Source organism: Pogona vitticeps, chromosome 2 (genome assembly GCF_051106095.1).
Source record: "Pogona vitticeps strain Pit_001003342236 chromosome 2, PviZW2.1, whole genome shotgun sequence".
NCBI lineage: Eukaryota > Metazoa > Chordata > Lepidosauria > Squamata > Agamidae > Pogona > Pogona vitticeps.
The window spans coordinates 140,270,840-140,288,119 of NC_135784.1; the positions used below are offsets into that span (position 1 = coordinate 140,270,840).

The following is a 17,280-nucleotide window of genomic DNA, read 5'->3' on the forward strand; positions in this document are numbered from 1 at the left end:
TCTCTGCACATTTTACAAAGTCCTGAAGAGATCTCTTTCCAAACAAAGATGTTTTTTAAATAGCTGGAACAAAATATGAAGGCTTTTCCCCCCTTCAATTCAGTGCAAGAGGCAATGACAGGAGACAGCTCACTTCCAGTGCTGCCTGCCCAGGAGTTCCCACAGTTGCTTGTGACCTTGCCACTGTGTGAAAAAAACATTGTTTTGGCACACAGAACACAATGAAGCAATTGGACTGAAAGTGTAGCTATATCCTATATTTGTGGCTTCATCTAGAAAGGAACAATGGCTGGGTGCTGGGAAAGACGAAAGTGTTGTGAATGTTACTTTGATATACTAATACCTTATTAGACTTTACAAAGCATGGAATTCAGTTGGGAGATGAATTTGGGAAATAAATAATATGATGACACAATAAAGGCCAACTATAACTGAGCAGAGGTAGGATGAGGTTCTGGGCTACACATGTACTCTCCTACTGTAAAACATCCCATGTGATTCCACTCTTCTCTGAATAACATACTCCCAAATATCAGTCCATCTTCTGTTTCTGGTGTGGTTTCCATTTCTCTCATCCTTGCCACCTTCCCCCTCTTCCTACACATGTCTTAACACATGAGTAGGGGTCATGCAGTAATGGCTGGTTTGTTTCGCCTCCTCCTCCTCCTCCTCCTCCTCCTCCTCCTCCTTCTTCCTCTTCTGCATAACCTGCAATCAGCATAACTGTGCTGATTTCTCTGTTTAACTGTAGAAGCCTGCCTTTGGTTGACTGATGTCAGGGATGGGGACTCGAGTTGCAGGACTCACTACCAACTTGGACTTCAGTTGAAGCAGCAGGAGGAGGACGGAGCTCCATCCCCTAGGCTGAATTCTGACCTGTTTGGGACCCCCCCCCCCCAGGGGGTTAAAACCACCCTGAAGAGGTGGTGAAGTGGGGGGGTCACCTGTTGATCACTGGGGGGGTGGCAGTTACCCCTGTTTGAGCTGGGAAACTCCCCAATCAACCAGCGGGCAGAAACAAGTAGCTGAAAAGTTTGTTTGCAAGGCATCGGCAGCCGGCAATTGAGAAGCGATAAACCAGCTAATTAACATCATTACCATGGGGTGAGAAATATTTATAACTATACTTTTTATGACTATCCCTGGATGACACAATTCCTTTAACAGAAATAGTGTCTCTTAATCTCACCAGTTAAAGAGCAGCGGTGAATCTGGAGAGAGTAAGAGATGCAAAAAGAAGCAAAGAAAATAGATTGGACACTAATTAGACATTTAATTATACTTCAAGGAAGGGAGTTTGGTACTACTCTGGTGTTAGACACTTAAGAAATCTTTCTCCTAACATATTATTAATTAAAGAACTCTGGAGTTAAACTGGTTATGTTATGGCTACAGCTATCTACAGCATTGGCAAAAAGCAAAGAATCTTGAAGACTCTATGGAGATTCCAACTTCTTTTTTTTCAGAGGACTGACTGAAATATAGACAAACTAACCCTCAAAAGTCTAATTTTGCAAAAGTGGATTTTTTTCTTAAACTGTATCCTGAGTTTTGAACTTGACTGGAACACAGCCAGGATAGAATTAATACGGGAATGGACTGTTTCTGGGGCTGGATTACAAAAGACATTAAGCTATGAATACAAACATTGAGGGAACTAATTGATGAGCAAGTATCCTTCAGCCTCCAAGCGGGGATAACCCTCTACATCTGAGACTGGATTCAAGCTTAACCCTAAAAATGATCAGTCTATTAAAGTGGACTTATGGAAGCAAGTATTGAAGGAATTGGACTGATTACTTTAAGCATATGAACAACTTTCACTTGGAATACAATTACTTGTCATCTGGGACATAATGGCACAACAAGGAAAATTTTGGGATGGTACAAAGTCTACTCTTCAAGCAATTTTAGAAATAGTGAGATCCCACAATAAAGAGGCAAAATTATTTAAGGAGCTGTTAAAGAAGAATTATAGTCAACAGGAGATAGGGAATAATGAACAAGGAAATGGGAGGGTGGTATATGATGTATGCCAATCAAAGAAGGGGCTGGAAGGAATCAGAGGAGAAAATTTAGGAGATCTGTCTAACCCTGGAGCCAAGAGGAATCTTGTGTGCTAAGGGAAGATAAGGGGAGAGAACCAGTAGATTTAATTAAAAATAGCCTGGAATATCTATTGGAGATAGATCAAGTGCAAAAAATTATCACAGATAGTACAATGAATGGCAGAATTTTTAGAGAGAGAGGAATAAGAATTGGGAAAAGACAAGTAAGAGAAGGAGTTACTTAGAAAGATGCAAAGGTAAAAAACATTAAGGCAGCTTTCAATGTTGAAACATGTATACACCTAACTTCTGGAATTGTAAGGGGACATATCTTATATATTAGAAAAGGGAATCAAACTGAAATAAGGGATCATTAATCAGGGTTAAGGCATAACAAGGTGGTTCTTAAGATAAAATGAAGCTAGACATAAGAGGTAAACAAATAGTACTTAATTAGCATATATTAGATATGATATAGACATGACAAAATGTGGCGATAGAAATGGCTAAACAATTATATAAAGAAAATCTATATAAAATGCTTTAGATAACTTATTATGTGTTAGGAACCTATTTAGTTATTATTGGTATAAAATACAAAGCTGGTCGGTTAAATTGACTCAAAATTATATAGATTTGAAACCAGAATTGCTTGTGTTAAGTACTTTATTAGAGGATTTTCAGAACAATGTATACTATGAGAGTAATATTATTGTAGTAGTAGCCAATATTGTACACTAAAATATATAATTGGTTCAATGGTTAAAAATGTATAGATTTTGAAGGGACAACTAAGAAGACACCAAGATGCAAAACCAAATAATTATAAGCAACTCATGAAACATGATGTTTAACAAGCATGAGCTGAATGTAGATAGACTGAAAAACTAATAAAATTTAAAATTTTTAAAAAAGAATGTGTTGAGCTCCTGCTTGGAGGGCTATTTTGAAGAGGGCAAAGACAGCCTATGATCAATATTTCTGTTACATTTTCCAAAACTGGCTGTTCTGTTAAAAGCAGAAAACCTCCTTGGGCTCATCCCACCCTAGTCACTGCCAAGCGTGGACTTAGAAAGAGCGCAGATAGGTGTTTCGGGATGAGCCTTCTAAAATGCTAAGAGCAGGAGATTGTGGCAGTTTTTATTTCTCAAACTGCTTTCTCAATAAGCCACCAGCACTGATAAGAGTAACAGGAAAACTTCCTGTTGGCAGAATCAGGACTTCAGCTACAAACCACAGTGGCATTCACGAGTCAGACCTTTACCTTGTAGTCCATTTGCTCAGAGCAGTTGAAGACGTACACCATGATCCCTACTGCCCTGCCCAAGTCCTTGGTGGTCTCTGTCTTTCCTGTGCCAGCTGGGCCTGCAGGGGCTCCTCCCATGATTAAGTGGAGGGACTGGGTCAGGGTGATATAGCATCTGCAAAACACAGAGCCATTGGTATATCATTGTAACCCTCAAAAATGTATACTGGACCAGGCTGACAGCCATCAAAGCTGCGTGGCTCATACCGGTCAGTGAGCGGGGTGATCACCAGCCGTGGAGTGTTGCCAAGATACTCGTAGGAATACTGGAGCTGAGCATCACAGATATTGGCATAGCAGTGCTTCTTTTCTTCATCCCATCGATGCCTAAGTTGGGACTGCCATGTAAAAGCCTGGGAGCTTTCCACCTATTGTCCAAAAGGGGGAAAAAACACATTTAGTCCATGAGAGAATAAATACATTGAAATTTCATTATCTTCACCCTTTCAATTGCCATAGGATTTGGTAAGTCAGCTTCTCTGTAAGTTCTATGGATTCAATGGGCCTACTCTGGCTGCAACTTATTATCCTCAGCAATATGAGGTCAGCCTGTATTTACTACCTAGCTTCCATTTATTTTTTTACTTACCTTGTTTATCACCACACTTAGTGACACCCCCAAAAGATCTTAAAACAAAAGGAAACCAAATGTTTTTCTCCAGCACATTCATAATAATTATGTGCATCACATAGAAATCTATCAGGGAACCTAAACTGCCGACGCACTGGCCAACTTAGAGAAGCTGATTGCCAAAACAGTGATTGTTCTCAAACAGTATTTCATAGGAGTCTTGCAGGAAAAAGCCACCACACTTTTTAAAGCCCTGAAGGGTTTGACAGCAGCTGGAGACTTGTGAACCCAAGAAGATTACTCACCCTGCTCTAAGGACACAACAAGTTATGATCATTTCACTTTCAGATCAGAATCCGAACCATCACCTATCAACCACATACATCTCTCCAATATCCTATCTGCTAGAATCTCCTGCATGTTTTCTTAGAGAAGAACATAGGAAATTTTACTGCTCTCTGATGTCTCATTATCACAGGAGCATTCAAATTATTTCTATAGCTGCTTTGTGTTGCTTGGTCCTTCTACTATTGGCATCTGGCATGGTTTCCTGTCACATGAGGGTGGGTGGTGTTTGGAGGACAAGTGAATGATCAAAGTCATTCTGCTACATTAAACCAGCTTGTGACGAGTCTGGAAAAATATTTCCTTCACAGCACCAATGAGCAAGCTAAGATTACACAGTCCTTAGTATTGCATAAGATACCTTTGCTGTAATCATTTTGGCAACAACATCTCTAGCATGGACATCAATGGTGCAGATGGTCATAATCTTCATTCGGTCTCCTGGAGTTAAATTTCCAATGAGTAATGTAATTAACGTGTTTAATTGGTTAATCTGGGAAAGAAAAGATGATATGGTAGGCATTTCTGATTTCTATAACCATAACATTTAGATATTTTATTTACATACAAACAAATGAACACCAGGAAGTCCTAGGCAGGAAGAGGGCTGAGCTAACCCGATGCAGGAGATCATAGAAACAAAAGATTCTCTGTTGCCCTGTTGAAGAATTTGTTATTGCACAGGGTTTGTTACTGCAACCCTTGGAACACAAATTGGTTTAGAGGGAAGCGATGCTCACCTGTTTTTTATTGTAATCTTTAATGGCATTTTCATAGCCTTCCTCCAGTCGTGAGAAGGCTATCCCAACCTCTGTGGTCCACCAGATCTGAGTGCATGTTAAAGCAATCTGCAACAACAGCCAAATGGTAATGATAAGCCTTATGAGATGCTGGAACCATCCTTAGGCAGTGCCCTTTGCCCTCAAATGTGAAGGTATGGTGGTGTGGTGTTAAACCTTATCCAGACCTGATCTTACATTCCAGGTTGCAGAATTAATAGATTACTGTTCTTATATCTTCTGGCCATATTTGCTGCTTCATCTAACCCGTCCATTGTTTCTTTTCTCTCTCTCTTCCTTACAAGGAAGCCTGAGGAAGATGGCAGGTTATGTCAAAGCCCAGAAAGTCCACTGCTTACCTGTGCTGGGTAATCAAATAGCCATTGCTCTCTTGGCTTTTCCTCGTAAGTCACAACAGCTTCAGAAATTTCTTTACGTAAGGTGCTCTGCATTCTCTCCAGCACTCTGTTTAACCAAATCTCCACCTAGATGCAGACATTCCAAGTTAATATTGCATGAAGTGATGCTTCATTCATTCATTCATCCATCCATTCACTCACACACAACTTGTTTTTCCACTAAAAGAGAGCACTCAGGGTGGTGTACAAAATTTTCAAAAGAAACAAAGCAGATATTACCAACATTTAGCTAAAACCTTAATTTAAAAAACTATAAAAATCAAAATATTTATAGAGATATGTACTTAAACTCCAAGTCACTTTTTTGCATCAGAATCATGGCATTATTATTGAATAGTTGATACTAGCTCTCAGAAATTAATGTTGGAACGCTAAATGTTAAGACACCAGTTCAAATTTCTCCTCAGTCATGAAAGCAATTGGGCATGCTTTAAGTTATGATGAATATCTCAGGAGCCTCTTGGCACAGTGGTTAAGTTGCAGTATTGCAGCCAAGACTCTGCTTATGACCTGAGTTTGATCTGCCTTCCCCAGCTGGTCCATGGGGTGAAAAAGGTTGGGAACCCCTGACCTAGAGAGTGTTTGAATCATTATGGGGCTGTATGTAGACAGCACAATATCTTTCAGCCTAACCTACCCCACAGACCTGTTTAGATACAATGGGATTGTGATGAGATGAAATATGTGGTTAAAATCTTGTAAGGCACATGGGTTTTGTAATTAAGAAATGTGCAAGAGAGGTTCCATCTTGTTTCTCTGTATAAAGGATCTTTGCTATGCTGACAGGTTGTTTGCTAGTGAGAGCCAAGGGAATGCTATTCTGAAAGCATGAGAAAGAACTTCGTGATAAGATAGATGGGTATTGTTGTGACTCTTCGCAAAACCACAGTAGCCCAAATAACATCTGTTACCCATGGGAGAGAAGGTCAGGTGGTATAACAGGACTGTTTACCTAACGACGGACTGTGATTGGATGACATCGTGGGAAGGGCAGATAAGGACTTACCAGTTACTCTTGAAAAAAGGAACTTTTACCTATGGACAATGTCATTCGTGACTCACTCGTGACCTACACACATGGATTATTCATACACGCACTCAGGGAATATTCTTGACTCTTTTCATGGACAATTCTTATGGACTATCCCTATGGACTATTCTCTTGGATTATTCTCAGGACAATGGGACATTTTGTTTTACAGAATTTTTCCTTTTGTATAGCATTTTTCATCTACAGGATTATTGTGGACTATGGACTTTTTCTTACATAATTGGACTATTTTGTTTTCCTAATGGATTACCTTATTGGAACTGTTTTTATTCATTTTATTGGCTTTTTGGATTCTCTTAATGTTTTTGGACACTTAGATATTTTTCATGTTTTCTTTGCCTCACTACAGCTTTGTAAATAACCAGCACAATGTTTATTTGCTTGTTATGGCTTAGATTGTTTTTGAAATTTAGGAACTTACTTTTTCTTTAATAAAATATGATTATAAAAATCAATTGGTTTCCTGAACAGTAAACTTGTCATAGGTCATCTGATGGTGCTTGCCTCGGCCTAGCATACTTAAGGAGTCCTGCCTGCGGTGCATGATAAGTCTAAAGACTACAAAGCCCACATGGTTTTCTATCAGTAAGAGTCAAAGGTACAAGGGTGTTCTTATTAGGGCAGACTTGTAAGATGGGGAGTTGTTCACGTCTAGCTGAGTTCTAGGACTCACTCAGCACATTTTAGAGTGTACAATCTCCAAATTACTCTCTGTCCGAGCATTCACGCGTGCTTTCGGGCACCGTGTTTGTCACAGAGATAATTTCCATATATCGTTCAATGAGCAACTTACAAACACAGTGGGGCAAACAGCATGTCTTTTTGTTGTGCTCTGTTGATTTTAAATGTGTTTTCAGTATTGGTTTTAATTAATGTTCTTAATACAATACTTATTTAATTCTTTTGAAATATTTGTAAACTTACTGCATTTAGCTTTAAAATATTGTATGTTTAGCCATGTAAGCTGTCTTGGGTCCTTTTAAGGAGAAAGGTGGGGTAAAAATATTTTAAACAAACAAAGTCCTTATCAGATTTATTGGCTTATCAGATTTATTGGCTTATTTTGTAATGGCTTTTATAATTTATTTATTTTGTGAGTCACCCAAAGAACATGTCTTTACAAGGTGACTATATCAAAATCATACGTATAGAGGGGTGGGCAGAGTCATGGTGTGGGGAAACCACATTGTGCCCTTGAAACCTGGGGGAACACACCTTTTAGTCCACCCTAGCTGTTGTTGCAACAGGATCCTGTAACCCTGAAGAGCACAGCATCTCACAGGGTTCTGTTACTAAAGGAAGAAAAAGGAAAACTGGAAGAATCCTGTCTTCTGATATGGGTGGTTTAGCTTGTTATGTGAGCAGCTGATTATGATTTGACTGTAAGAGGAGCTGCAAATATGTCTCCATGCATCCCTGACATTAAAAAAAATGAAAACCAAACCAAAACATTTCTAAATGTGCAGATTGTCCAGTGACACCATTGGGAAGCAGCAGAGTTGACCTGAAGTAGGGATAACAGGATCAACCATTTCTGTTGCGAGAGGTGTGTGAACACTGTTCTCTGCAAGGGAAGATGGATGAACATTCTGCTTGGCAAGGATGGAAATTAGTTTATACAACTGAAGCTGAATTTTAAAGAAAGAGCCCACCAACCTGTCCAGAACAATCACATTCCTTGTCAAAATCAACGTACTCATCTTCTTTGCTGTACATTCCCACGCCAATCTTCAGAGGCTTCCCATTCGCATCTAATTTGAATTTCAGCTTGGCCATACTATCAAATAGCTTGGATAAGTGACGGGACACCTTAAAGAAATTAGGGTGCAAAGTATTATATAAGTCAGAGCATGAGGCGTTCCTTCTAAGAAGAATGTATAGAAGGACACGTGTTAACCAGACAGTGGTCTGGTGGACCAGATAGGCGGGGGTACAAATTAATTAACTAATTAATTAACTAATTAATTAACTAATTAATTAACTAATTAACTAACTAAATAACTAACTAACTAACTAACTAACTAACTAACTAACTAACTAAATAAATAAATAAATAAATAAATAAATAAATAAATAAATAAATAAATAAATTGTGCCGGGGGGGGAGAGAAATAATCCTTCAGCAATCCACATATGTCCTCCAAATGCAGATGTGGGAATGATGTACCACTGCCTGTCTCTGTTTCATAATTTGGGAACTCCTAGGCTGCAAGGGCCTAGACATCAGGGTGAGATCCAACCCTATCTGTACTACTGCCTTCAACCACTGATCTCAATTGTATGCCCCATTTACAGTTTCAACTGAGCTGTGACTTTTCCTTTGGATAAATCAACTTTTCTGTCTGTCTCCTTGCTTGCTTGCTTGCTTTCAATAAAAAGAGGTCTGAGAGCCAAACACCCAAACTCTTTTACAGAAATTCTACAGAATGTTCCTTCCTTCCATAACGTACCTCAACAGGATCATTGCCATTGGATAAAATATCCAACAGGTCGGCTGACGACACAAAGTAAAATCTCGGGAAAGCCAGTCTCTTTGTTTCCAGGTATTCAGCCAAAGCCTTCTCACAGAGTGCCAAACTAACAGTCAGAAAGGAAAAGTGAGTGGAAACACTGCTATGTTGGCTCTTGAAAAGCGCACTGTCTTAGTTATTGCTCGTTCTGTGCCATTAATGTACCTGATCTGTAAAGCAGTTAGTTGTAAGCCACTTGGTGCCCCCAGATGTTTTCGCTGTGTGGACATTCCATGACAATTTTACTCATGGTTCACAACAGAACAGCAGGAGTGGTGGGTAACCTAAGGAGCTTTCCAGGTGGAAGCACCTGAAAGTCATCTTTGTTGAATCTCACAGCACAGCTCTGGCATTTGTCACATTTCACAGTGTTTGAAAATGGGGGTAATGCTTCCTACTCTGTTTCTCTTCAGCTGTGATTGATGGCTGCAACATAACATGGCTGTTACCGAAACCCAAATTTTGGCAGGGCTTCTGCTATAATCTACATTTGGAGTTGAAAGGCAGCTTGAACAGATTGAAACCAGAATGCATTCCGATACATCTGAACTTCTGCAGTCTATCAGTTGTTTCTTCAACTAGTAGATAGTGTTTAATTTACAGTTGTGTTTTGACAAAAAAAAAATTGCTAGAAAATACAATATTCCTGACCTTTGCTGCAGGGCCTCCAGCTTGTCATAGAGACCTGGTTTATTTGTTGCTTCAACTACGTTGGGAGTTTTCACTGCATCAGCCATTAATTCCTGTCGAAAAAAGAAAATACAGTATATTTATTAGCAACCATGAAACATTATTTCTGCAAATGAAGATCATATAAAAAGGAAGGCTTGCTCGCCTTAAAATCTTTGTCAATGGAATCAAAACGCCTAGAATCCTCAGGAAGCTGGTTTCGAATATCTTCTGACCCAATGAAAATGCTCTCCAGGTGACTCCAGGTTCTTTGGACTTCAAACCAGATGGATATGACAGAATCAGCAGTAGACAATTTCTGCTGCCAGCTGGAGACTTCCTGAAGGAAGTGGGCCAAATACTTAGAAGTCATCAGATTCTGGAGCTGCACTTGGTTTTCTTCAAGGGTTTCTACAAGTACTTCATCAGACTTCAGCATCATGGTTCCAGTCCTAGGATGGGGCTCATGTTCAAACTGCATAGTGGACCAGGTACTGTCAAGAGCCTTCAGTACCTTTGAATTAAAAAAACAAACAAAACAGGCAGAAATGGTTTAGTCCAATAACATTTATAAAAGTTTAGGAAGAACAAGCTCTTTGGCATTAGGCAGTGCTGGCACCAGCTTCCACCAGTTTAGGAACAGCATCCATAAGAATGGTGCCACACCTCCCAGAAGCCTGCTCTCTGGTCACTAGCCACCTCAGTGAGTAGGAAAGCCTCCACTGATGATCTCAACACACTTAGACATGTTGGTGTGAGAACAAGTGCTCCTTTAGGGAACAAGGTACCAAAGCAACACAGGATATTGAAAGCAAATATGGGCATTTTCAACTGTACTCATAAGGGAACTAGCATCCAGTGCAGTTTTTTTGAGCAATATACGGCCCAAATATGAGATCCTAGACAACATAGGTGGCCTGTGCTATGAAAGGGAGGGTGTCTCACTCTGACATTTTGGGTGCTTGAATAAGGCTGATAGCGGGCCAGATTATTATTTGAAAAATCAGAGCTGGGTAATATCTTTTTTATTATTATTATTTCAAGGGTAAAGGGAAATACCTCAGGATAACAGCGAATATATCATGCTATACATTATCACATATTATCTGTACTTAAACATATCATTACATTAAAGACTTTTGTGTCTGTTAGTTGCTTATAATAATTCCAACTAGAGTTATTTGATTTTTTTGTATTAAAATTATTACATTTGGCTTTCAGGTTATAGAACAGATCCAGTTATATATAGGGTCCCATTTTTCAGTTGCTTCTTGGATTAAATTGCCTTTGAAAGCTTCTGTTAACATGTCCATCTCCGCCACTTCTATAATCTTTTCCACTAGTTCTTCACGATTTGGTATTTCGGTTTTCTTCCATTTCCATGCATATAGCTGCAGCTATTATATGTATTATCAAAATTTTCTCTTTTCTATCTAAGCTCTCTGATGACATATTTAATAAGAATAATTCTGGTTTAAATAGTATATTACGTAGCAGAATTTTCTGTAAACATTCATGTATTAGTATCCAATAATTTTTTGCTTCACTACATGTCCACCACATATGATACAAGGTTCCCTCTTGTAATTTACATTTCCAAGTGTTGGGTAATAGCTTTATTGGACCACTCATATGTCTTTAAAAAGGGAAGACTTTGACATCAGAACTCTTCTGGAAGCTAAGCATTATCGAACTTGGGACCTGGGAAGAAACAGGTAAGTCCAGAAATCATTCTGGCCGATGTACTGCCGGTATTGCCTAACCTGACTGACTTGAAAGCTAGCCTTTAAAAGATATTTTAATGGTCTGATGAAACTATTAATGGAACTATCCAAATATGATTTTTTATTCTAGTAACAGACTATATGGTTACAATTTTCTTCCATTTGAAACTTGACTGCCTGCTGCCTTGCACAGAGATAGGCAATCAATTTTTGCCTGTCTTCATTCCAAGAGAGAGACTACTTCCCATGGGTGAAGACTGTCCACAAAAGAAGAACGGGAAACATGGATGAAAATTGAACTTTTAAAAAATACTTCTATTTCCCATTGTTTTTTCCTCTGTATGTAACATTGCAGGAATTTTTAGAAGTCATTGATTTAAAAAATCTTTGTCAATATATCTAACAAAGTTCTCTTCTAGCATTTTTAGAGAGGTGAGGCTGTGACTACACTAGCCCTTTGGAAGCGTTCTGGTGTGATCTAAATAGGGTTGCTTGAGCTCAGGGGATGGAATGATATGCCATTTGGTGCAATCTTCACATCCAAATGGCATACAGACCTCAAATGACCCTATCTAGTCTGGCTCTTCTGCTGTCAATTTCTGATACCATGAAATGGTTTAATAAGTGAGCCACTTCAGGATACTGGCAAATTGAATGCTTCCTCTACTTCTCTGTGAGAGGCAGGGGAAGAGAAAGTACTGCTTTGTCCCTGCTAGACCATTTTTAAAGCACAGAATCACTGAAATTTAATTATTTTTTAATTATTTGCCTTGTGTGTAGTGCCAATATAGAAACTGCCTACACCTGCAGTTTTGATCAGCACTTCACAGAAAGGCAAAGAACATATTATTGTAATTTAATCTAAGTGATTCAGTGCATCAGTAATAGTCTAGCAGAAGCAAATAATAATAATTTCACTTTTTCTGCCCCTCCATAGAGAAGCAGAAGAAGAATTCAATCTGCTGATATCCTGAAGTGTCTCACTTGTTAAGCCATTTCCTGAAACCAGAAATTGGCAGCAGATGGAGCCTTGGCAGTTTTGACAGCCTGCAAGGCTCCATTTTGGTCTGTTCCCAGTGATCTCATGCACTGGAGATGGACCAAACTAGAGTGCACCTATCCACACCAAAAAGTAGCTCAAAAAAGGTGTGGGTAGGGGTGTTCTACAGATGGACTGGTTTGCTCTGGTGATCAGGTTGTCTGTTCATTGAAAAAAGAGACTGAATCAACCCATCCACACTGCACACCAGTGAGCCAAATGCTCACCTGATCAGGCGCTAGAAACACAAATGTTGAAGCATTGTTTAAAGTCATAATTTCATACTGATTCTTCTATACTAAACAAGGAGGTAGGTGATGGGCATGATATGACAGAAATAGTACCTTTTCCATCCCCGACTCTTTCACAGCCTTGTCTACAATACTGCGAACTTCATCCTCAAATTTGTGGAGATTCAGTTGAAGTAAGTCTGCAAGCGTTGTTTCTTCTGACATGGTAAACCTCACCTGGTACACAAGTACATGTTGGAAAGATAATCAGATCAGACATTTCCCATTAATTTGCATCTCAAAAGGCTATCACACAAAGTTCACTGGCCTTACTTTCAAGTAAGTGAGTGCAAGTTCGCAGTCTTGGACAATGTGCAAGACAAGAAAGTAGCAGAATGAGTTTTGTAGAAATATTTTACTCACTGTACTTTAAAAGAGATATGTTAATCTCAAAAAGAAAAAAAAGCCATTCTGTGATCAATATTACTGCATGTCTTTAGCAAGCACTCTTTTGTCAAAAGGTACCAGGTGCCTAGATTGCTTACTACACCATACTTGAGACTGGAACAATCAAATAAAGCTAGTCGTATGTCTGAGGAAGCGGACTTGTCTACAAAAGCTCACAATAAAATACAGCAATTAGTCTTTAAGATACCACAACATTTTTATTCTTTATTTTTTACTTTGCTTTGTTTTTGCCTGATATGCTGGCACAGACTAACATGGCTACCTCTTCTAAGTCCATGAAAGGTATTTAGAGACCTAGAAACCATCTGTTTCTTAGAAGTTCTGTGTAATGGCTTTCGGTAAGTCAGAACATAAATCAAACTCAAGATATCCAAGACCCAACCTCCTGCCCGTCCTTCTTAACAACACAAAGAGGGAGGTCCTCTTATGACCCAATAGGCCACCATAATTATCTCAGGTTTAGTTGATGAAGAGATAAAATAGCAGTACTAGAATTACGGAAGAGTAATTGGGGTTGGGTTGAGTAAGGTCACCATTTCAGACCCAGGTTTAAGGGAATGGTTAAGAGGAGGAAACCATTTGGTGTTATGCTGGGGATTGCCCCTGATCTGTTTTTTTCCCCAAAAAACATTAAAGAACTACTTTAGACCAAAAGACATATTGTAAGAAAGTAACTTACAGGCAAAGGGCTTTGACTAGAAAATTAACTAAGAGTTAGACATTTTAAACAACAATATTAGGATTCAGAGGCACCTGCTATAGAATATGTAGGTTACCTGAGTGGCCTCCATGAGTTCTTTCCAGTGCCTGTCTCGGATTGCTGGATTCTGAAGGTCGCTCACAGCTCGAAGGGAGGTGATCATATTTTTAACTGTGTTGTCCAGTCCCACAAACGCATCCCATGGTCTCATTTCCTTGTCCAAACTTCTCACATCCTTAGCAAATTTCTTGGAGTCCAGATCCATCTGCTCAACATTAATCTCCTTCCATTTCGTTGTCTTCCAGTCATTAATGCTTTCATTTACCTGAATTAGAATACATGCATACTTCCATAAACACATGCATACACATTCCTATTCTTACCCCAAAAGTGAGAACTTATTCACATGGAGGAAAAGTACCCCTGTTAGGACTGCTTCTTTTGGTTATTTTACCTCTCTGTCCAATTAACACAAGGCTACATTCAATCAGATTTGTGACTTTTCTTTTTCTACCGTGCTTTTTTATTTCTCTGGATTGTATTCCAGGACAGAGCAGTGAGCACAGCAGATGAAACTCCGGGGGCAGCACTACTCTGAGCTATATTTCACAGAGAATGTAGTAACCGAAGAAGCATTAAATAACATTGAGTGACTGCCTGTCTTGGAAGAGTTGGACAGCGAACCAACTTTAGCAGAAATAAAGGTGGCCTTGGATTCCCTCGCCTCCAGCAAGGCACCTGGAAAGGATAACATCCCTACTAAAGTGCTGTAAAGAGGTAATCACAACTGGGCTGTATGAAATATTTTCTCTTTGCTGGAGGGAAGGTGGAGCACCACAAGACATGAAGGATGCAAACATCGTCACATTGTATAAGAACAAAGGAGATGGGGCGACTGCAATAACTACCGTGGCATCTCTCTTCTCAGTGTTGTAGGAAAGCTGCTTGTCTGTGTTGTGCTGAAGAGGCTCCAGGTGCTTGCAGACAGAGTCTATCCAGAATCACAGTGTCGATTTCAAGCTAATAGATCCACCATTGACATGGTATTCTCCCTCAGACAGTTGCAGGAGAAATGTAGGGAATGATGACAGCCACTCTTTGTGGCCTTCATTGATCTTACAAAGGCCTTTGATTTGGTTAGCAGGGACGGCCTTTTTAAAATACTTCCCAGGATAGGATGTCCACCTCGACTCCTTAACATCAACAGGTCCTTTCATGAGCAAATGAAGGGCACTGTAGTTTTTGATGGCTCAGCATCAGATCCCTTTGACATCCGAAGCAGAGTGAAACAGGGCTGTGTCCTTGTGCCAACCCTGTTTGGGATCTTTTTTGCTGTCATGCTGAAGCATACCTTTGGGACAGCAACAGAAGGTGTCTCTCTCCAGACTAGATCAGATGGAAAGCTCTTTAATCTCTCTAGATTGAGAGTGAAGACCAAAGTCCAACTGAAATGCATGCGGGACTTCCTCTTCGCCAATGACACAGCTGTTGTTACCCATTCTGCTGAAGACCTCCAACGACTCATGAATCATTTTAGCAAGGCCTGCCAAGATTTGGGACTAACAATCAGCCTGAAGAAAACACAAGTCATGGGCCAGGGTGTGGACTCACCTCCCTCTATTACCATCTCCACACAAGAATTGGAGGTTGTTCATGATTTCGTGTACCTTGACTCAATAATCTCTGACTCTCTCTAGATGTCGAGCTGAATGAACACATTGGCAAAGCAGCTATCATGTTCTCTAGACTCACAAAGAAGTATGGCTTAAGAAACTGATGGCATATTTAAAAATATAGGTCTATAGAGCCTGTGTCCTGAGTACACTCCTGTACTGCAGTGAGTCCTAGACCCTTTGAGCATGGCAGGAGAGGAAGCTGAACATGTTCCATATGCATTCTCTCCAATGCATTTTTGGTATCACCTGGCAGGACAAAGTTCCAAATAGAGTAGTCCTAGAATGAGCTGGAATTGTTAGCATATTGTTGTTTAGTTGTTATTCACATGAAGGAAAAATACCCCTGTTAGGACTGCTCCTTTTGGTTGTTTTACCTCTCTGTCCAATTAACACAAAGCTACATTCAATCAGATTTGTGACTTTTCTTTTTCTAGAGTGTCTGACTCTTCGTGACCCCATGGACCAGAGCATGCCAGGCCCTCCTGTTAGCATGTATACATTACTGAAACAGTGATGTCTATATTGGCTCAGGCATGTCGTGAGAATGGCTGATGGTCAGATTCCAAAAGTTCGCCTGTATGGAGAATTAGTGCAGGGAAATCACCCCAGAGGGAGACCACAGCTGCGATACAAGGACATCTGCAAGCGAGATCTGAAGGCCTTAGGAACGGACCTCAACAGATGGAAACCTTGACATCTGAGCGTTCAGCCTGGAGGCAGGCAGTGCAGCATAGCCTCTCCCAATTTGAAGAGACCCTTGTCCAGCAGGCCGAGGCAATGAGGCAGTCCTGAAACCAGCAAAATCAGGGAGCTGGACAGGGGACAGACTGTATTTGTCTTCAGTGTGGAAGGGATGGTCACTCTCAAATTGGCCTTCTCAGCCACACTAGACGTTGTTCCAAGTCCTCTATTCAGAGCACGTTACCATAGTCTCTCAAGACTGAAGGATACCTAATCTAAAGGATTGTATTATTTTCAACCAGGCTTTGTTGTGGGAAGTAGAGCTTAATATTACAGTGGTTCCCATGGTGGGTTCATTTCCATGTCAGAAGATCCTATCTTGGAAGCCTTTAATTACATCTGCATTCGCTTTTTTAAAAAATGGTGGTGGTGAGGGGTCCAGAGGCAAAGGTGCAGAGAAGAAGGAGCTTTAAATCTCTCCCTCTTACCCAAGGACACTATTTTTAAGGACCTGGCTTTTGCAAGTCAATGCAGACATTAGCATCTTTTAGGACGAGCTATACCTACTTATGCTCATTTACTGCAATAGTTTTGCCCATAGATAACTACTGTATCCAGTTAAACAGAGAAGATACACTCATGGGTTCCAGAAGGAGGGCATTTTTAGTGTTGGGCATGTATGAAATTCTCCCCCCAATTTCTTTGTCTCTCTGTCATCATTGGTTTGCTTGCTTCTTTGCTTGTTTAAGTTGAAGACCTCTAAAATATAATTCCATGTGTTATTAATTGCTGCTTGTAGATTTTTTATTGCTATTTGCTTTAGAGATTTGTGCATTTGTATTTTAAGAATAGTACCTTTATTATAATTTTTATATTGCATTATGTTCCATTTATTATTGATACGCAACCTTGTTAGAACTTTAAGCCCTAAAAGGTGCTTTAGAAATCTGTTAAATAGCTATAGCTATTTAAAATAATCTTGTAGTGTCTCATGGATTTTTCTAACTTCAAAGGGAACAGAAATGTTGCAATATGCCTTTCCCAGATGCTGGGGAAAAGAGATT

The 17,280-nt window shown here is 39.8% G+C and overlaps 1 protein-coding gene across 1 annotated transcript in view; it reads right to left on the reverse strand.

Annotated features, from left to right (window-relative positions):
- The window catches only part of DNAH17 (dynein axonemal heavy chain 17), a 128,694-nt gene that overhangs the window by 73,144 nt on the left and 38,270 nt on the right, over window positions 1–17,280 (reverse strand). The window contains exons 25-35 of the mRNA XM_078384260.1: window positions 13,936–14,184; window positions 12,806–12,928; window positions 9,865–10,212; window positions 9,681–9,772; window positions 8,970–9,096; window positions 8,176–8,328; window positions 5,409–5,534; window positions 5,011–5,118; window positions 4,632–4,763; window positions 3,562–3,722; window positions 3,313–3,469 (exon numbers count right to left, since the gene is read on the reverse strand). Of these exons, the coding sequence (XP_078240386.1) occupies window positions 3,313–3,469; window positions 3,562–3,722; window positions 4,632–4,763; window positions 5,011–5,118; window positions 5,409–5,534; window positions 8,176–8,328; window positions 8,970–9,096; window positions 9,681–9,772; window positions 9,865–10,212; window positions 12,806–12,928; window positions 13,936–14,184 (1,776 nt within the window). The remainder of the gene's footprint in view (window positions 1–3,312; window positions 3,470–3,561; window positions 3,723–4,631; window positions 4,764–5,010; window positions 5,119–5,408; window positions 5,535–8,175; window positions 8,329–8,969; window positions 9,097–9,680; window positions 9,773–9,864; window positions 10,213–12,805; window positions 12,929–13,935; window positions 14,185–17,280) is intronic.